At 44.2% G+C, this 5,732-nt stretch overlaps 1 protein-coding gene across 2 annotated transcripts in view; it reads right to left on the bottom strand.

Moving 5' to 3' along the window:
- Nucleotides 1-2,360: 2,360 nt before the first annotated feature.
- SEMA4D (semaphorin 4D) overlaps nt 2,361-5,732 on the bottom strand; it is a 77,208-nt gene continuing 73,836 nt past the window's right edge. For both annotated transcript variants that reach the window (XM_006022391.3, XM_006022392.3), the window contains one exon: nt 2,361-4,253. In XM_006022391.3, the coding sequence (XP_006022453.1) occupies nt 4,224-4,253 (30 nt within the window). In that variant the 3' untranslated portion in view covers nt 2,361-4,223. The remainder of the gene's footprint in view (nt 4,254-5,732) is intronic.

Genomic DNA, 5,732 nt, shown 5'->3' with positions numbered 1-5,732 from the left:
TCCCTTTGTTTTGCATATAAGATGTGCTCTAGGTATCACTTAGCCATGTCAAATTTTCAACAGACTAAAACCAGACAAGCTGAAGGGGCAGAACTGATGACCCACTTTCAAAACTGAAAGCTGAGAAACAGCTCATTTCTTCAAGTGGAAGCCTGGCAATCTATTGCAGTAGTACATTGGCTTGAGGGCAGAGCCAGGCCTGTCTGTCGTTTAGGAGTAGGGGAATGCCCAGTAGCTGGTCTCATCTCAGAGCTGCGAGTTCCTAGCTTTAGAGAGACACTTAGCAGAACTAAGAAGTCCAATGATAACAGAGCTGTATTTAATTTAGGGTGGCTGTGCCGACCCACCTGGCCCCACAGGCTGCATGTGTGGTACAGAGCTGGCCAATGGGTCGTATCAGGCCATGGATTAAGCCTGCAGACTAGCTCTATGAAGGTGCCTGATCCCAGCACATGGAGATGTATCATCTGGCCAAAGATAGCTCTGTGCCTAGGGCAGCTGCCGTGGTGGTGGTGGTGGTGTGGCCCACTGCTGCTGTATTGGTGGGTATTTTTGTGCTCCAGTCACCCCCCCACCCCCCTCGCTTACAACACTGGGGCTTCCCAGGGGTCTGGAGTTTAGCGTCATGGGAGCAGTGACAGCCATTGCCGCTGCTCCCCCTACTGCCAAGTTTCTGGACCTGTGGGGAGCCAACAGGCTGTGTGACATGGCAGCCATAGAGTGAGCATGACTGGTTTAGGAGACACTGGGCCGAATCTATGTGAGGCGCTGACTGTGCAGTCTTTTAGTACTTGTGTATGCAAGTACTAAATGACTGCACAGTAACCAGTGTTACTGCGCAGCAGCATCCCCAAATAGCTTTTTGGTGATGTTTACTGCACAGGAGCTTGTTACTACTGCACAACAGCATCGCATCATGCTTCATGCCATGTGATGCTACTGTGCAGTCCATGTCATGTCAATGCAACCACTGCCCCTTAAAGCTCCACTTCCTTTTCTGAGGTGCTTGCAGGGGCTGGTACTGGGCTTCTCAGCAATTAGGCTGTGAAAAGCCAAGGATAAGTGGAAGCAACTCTCCTGTTCGCCCCGTGACCCCCACCATCTCCCCCATCACCAACACCTCCAAGGGTCTGTTGGGAAGCTCAGCCAGATTTGTAAGCAGAGTGCAGTTTCCACTGCAGCCTGGGTTGCAGCAGCATTGCCTTGCTCTTGCTCTACTCAACAGCAAAGGAACAAGGCAGTATAGAAAAAACAGTGTCCAGGACAAGCAATCCCTCCTCCTCAATCTCATGAGGTAAGGGCAGCACGCCAGCTGGAAGCTTGTTCCTGAACTCACACAGTCTGCAACAGTAAGCCCTGCCATCTCCTCTCCCCCTGAGCTGCAGATGGAGGGCACGGATACTGCCAACACCACTGCTGTTAGGGGACTCAGGTTCATTGCCTGCCTCCCTTCTCTTGGACACACGTGCACACACACGCATCCTTATTCATATCCTAAAATGATACAAGTGAAAACAGACATTTCTAGCCCCTGTGACTGCCACGGAAACAACGGAAGGAGGTTCTTGGAAGTCTATGCCTACCATCTTTCCTGTGAAAACTAGAAAGGGCCCACAGTGGGAAAGTGAGACATCAGACCAGTCTGTGCTCAGAGAGACTGCCTGCCACTTGATTTTTTAATATTATCTTGGTTTTGTTCCCCCATCTGTAAAAGGGTTACTGGAGAAACCTCCAAAAGGAAATCAAATCGGCACTAGTTCCATCATTTGCCTTTCTGGAGTGTCACATCTCTATGTCATATGCATAAGTCTATCCCTATACATACAGGCAACCCCCGCTTAGCGCTCTTAATTGGGTCCTGAAAAATAGCGTTAAGTGAAACTGAAAGTATTTGACGACCCAAGATGGCAACCGCAATTGTTTTTAATGACCCAAGATGGCGGCAGCGAGCATTATAAGGAAACTTGCTGAGCGCTAAGTGAAATCAGGTATCAATTTCAAATGAGTGTTATAGCAAAATAGTGCTAAGTGAAACAGCGTTAAGCAGGGGGTTGTCTGTACTTTGCATGTGGAGAAAAGACCAAGCCGTGGAATTTTGCCAATTCCTTTAAATGGACATAGACGTCCCTGCAAAGGGAGAGCTGACACCCAATGTTTGACTCTACTTCAAAGCATTCCCATTTTACCATCCTTAGACAGCTGTTTTGAAGATGGAAGGCAGCTGTTCTTTTTCCCAGCTGTGTCCATTTACCATTTAATCTTACATATACTCTCTAGGTCATAGCAGAGATTGGTTTTAGGGTAAAAAGAACCCCCTTTTTTTTTAAAGGAAAAAAATTCTTGTCAGGGTTTTGTGCTCAGATAAAACCAAAGTAAATGCAAGGTAATCTAGTTGGCATATCTTGGATTCAGGACAGACATGTGATACCAGAAAGTTAATTGGAGGTGTGGAATAAGGATGAATACCATCAAGTACAAAGTGTCATTTCCAAAGATAGAGAAGGCCATAATGAAAAACAGAACATCACCAAAAGTTCAATTCCTGTTGAAGCCTGTTGGAAATTCCAACTTTAATAGGCAAAATCCCATTATTGCAGATCTGTGGACGTTAGCACAAAGAACAGGGAAATTCATGCATACCTGAAAATGTCCTTTCTTCAAGTATGATCAGCACAGATCCTCCTGGAGACAAGTGGAACGTCTAGAACAGAAAAAGACCGTGACCTCTGGGGATTCTGGCTGCTTGTTCAGGTTGAATTGGCCATGCTTGCATTAGAAGAAATAGTTTTCTTCAAAGTGTATTAGTTGAAACTGCAATTATGGAAGTAGATTGGATTTATCTTGGTGATCACAGTTTAGGAGATGGGGAATTGCAGCCCTCATCCCAGTAACAGCAACTAACAGGTCTAGTTCTCCCTCTTGCAGCTGATTACATGATCATTTTAACCGATCTATAGAAATCTTCAGGTCAGCACAAAGTCTCTTATGATGTGCTTTAAGTTTAAGGAGTTCAAGCATTGTCCATTACCCGTGAACGACTAATGTTCCCCACACAATGAAAGCCAAGCTTATACAAGTAAGCCCTGTAATTTTGTAAAAGAAGGAACACTGAAATCATGCCCCGAAACCTTCTTTATTATTCTTATTATTGTTGTTCATTTGCAGAAAGACAAAACTATTAATGTAGAACAGCAGTGCAGTAAAACACAGCATCTCAGTGTGGAACGAGTAGGTCTCCACATTTCTGACTGGCTGGCTCATAAGTCTGGCAGATGTTACTAAGTATAACAGCAGACTTTATCCTGATATCACTTCAGCTTTAAATCACTTGCTGAGTACTTAGGTTCGCTGAATTTTAATGGTGGTTGAAATATTTAGCAGAAAAACAGATTAGGCTCCTCACAGCTCTAAATCTATAAAATAAAATATGTCGTAGCAACTGCACAGTGCTTCATTTTACAGTGTGCTGTTTGAGCGCTGTATAAAATAATTTTGTACCTTACAGCTAGTCAAATGAGTACTAGCTTGGTACAGAAGCTTATGCAACTAACTAACTGTTCAAGCTACATTTTTATCAAAATATTTAAAGGAAAAGTGTTAACATACATGACAACGAAGAAGGCACAGAGTAGGGGGTTTTTTCTTTTGTTTGAAATACCATTTTAGCGTTACACACACACAGTGCATTTGCTTGCACCCAAAAGGGGAATGCTCTTTAAAATGCCAGAACAGGGTTTCAAGATAAACAAGATGCCTCCACTCCTGCAGTTAAATTGTTGAACAAACACTTCAAATAAGTGATCCAAGTTCTTGTTAAGGAATCGCTGCTTTTGAATAGATTCTTATGCCAGAAGAACATCAAACCTGGACTTAGGTGATGTGCTTAACTAACTGAATAAAACGAAGCCATCGATCATGTTACAGTGTATAAGCAAGTCTCACCAGGATCACTTCTGTTCCTCAGTAATAAGCAGAAAAAGCTGGTACGAGGAAAGCATATTGTGATCAAATATGAGGTCCGTAGTCTCCATGGCAGCAGACAAAACATTCTTCTGTGCACTGAGAAAATCATGTTTCATCTAATCAGAGCCTCCTGAATAGCAAGCCCCAATGCCAGTGCCAGCACTTGCTGAATTCCTTTCCAAATTCAGCGGTTAGAGTAGTGGAAGCTCTGATTTGCACACATTTCCTTTTTGGCCGATTCTTATTTCTGCCTCTGTCCATTACAGGGTGTCTTTCTTGTTGCAGCTCTCCTGAAGGAACAAGAGTTAAGTTTCGCTCTAGAAAATGGCATTCATACTTTCATCCTTAACATGCTGGTCCATGTTAGCTGTAAATGGGTTGGGAAAGCACATGCCGTGCCTGCTAGTACATTATTTGTGTACACTTGTGTCCAATGTACATTGTACTCCCAGTTCATATTTTTATCTGCTATATCAAAATGCAATGAAATCCAATTCATTATAGAAAACATTGTGGTAAATGGATAAATCTAGCTGAATGTGTGCATCAGCTCAGCTGATGCGCCCAATCCTATGGGGTCAAGGCAGTGCAGTGTACTTTAGAGCAAATCTTTGCTTAAGTATATTTTTAAAAAATCTCAAAATGACTTTACAATATATTAAAAAACGTGTTTCATGGTCAATGTTACTCTCATCTCTGGTCATGTGAAATATAGCACCTCTTGATGACAGTTTCTGATGCACAAAGCTGCTAGTCAATCCTCACTAGACAAGGATGCAAAGGTACTGTGTTTCCCTTCCTCCACTCTCGATGCCAGATTTATTGGTTCGGTAATGCTACTTTGTTACGCTGGTGATGCAAGGGGGGCAGCGATGCCAACGTAAGAGGATTACACTGAGAATAGAGTTATAGGCCTCGTTTGTGTGGGGAAGGGAAGGGGAGGAGGAAAAGCAGGACAGCTGAGCTGAAGGGATGTGCATGGCAAGCACCCCTGTGTCCCAGTTATCTTCAGTCTTTGGACTGTAATCATATGGGCCTTACAACAACAAAATCAGCTCTGTGCTAGTCCAAAAAGGGAGGGAGTAGGCATAAAGGCAGTATATGGCTGTTTTATATAACAGATCCTGAGCAGAGCAGAGCTGAGCTCACTGACAGCAAGATTCATTTCAGAGGGTTGATAGGGAGATGCCCTCCTCTTCCCGGGAAAGAAGAAAAATAAGTGATTAAAGGAGAGAGGGAAAAGACTATACAAGATTCAGATATTAGTTGCACACCATAAGATGGATGCTTTTAGTTGGAAAGATGTTAGCATCTCAAGCATCTTTATCTCTAACACCCTGTTGTCTAGAAGTGCTTTACTTGTAGATGAGCTATAATGGAAATTCTGCCTACTCCATTTTATCAGTGGGCCACAATATGGATTTTCAGGGCTTTTCCCAGTCCTTAACTAAAGCAATCAAGCACATACCGGGCACATCTACACGAGACAGTTACTGTGGAGCTAATTAACTCCACAGTCAACATCTCATTGTCTACACGTGCGCCCCTATTAGGGTGCAGGAAACTAATAAACTGCTGCAAAGTTTTTCATGAACAGCAGCACACGTGTAGATGCTGAGCTGGCTGGCTGGGGCACGAGTGCGCTTCAGTGCCAGGTCTAGCCCCATACTGAAGCACCCTTGTGCCCTAGGCAGCCCCTCTGCAGTACACTGAGCTTGGTCAGAGCAGCCCCTGACTGGCAGGGTGACCCCCCCACCCCCGGCCCCCTG

Source organism: Alligator sinensis, unplaced genomic scaffold (assembly GCF_000455745.1).
Source record: "Alligator sinensis unplaced genomic scaffold, ASM45574v1 scaffold665_1, whole genome shotgun sequence".
NCBI lineage: Eukaryota > Metazoa > Chordata > Crocodylia > Alligatoridae > Alligator > Alligator sinensis.
This window is presented reverse-complemented; position numbering and strand designations above follow the sequence as displayed.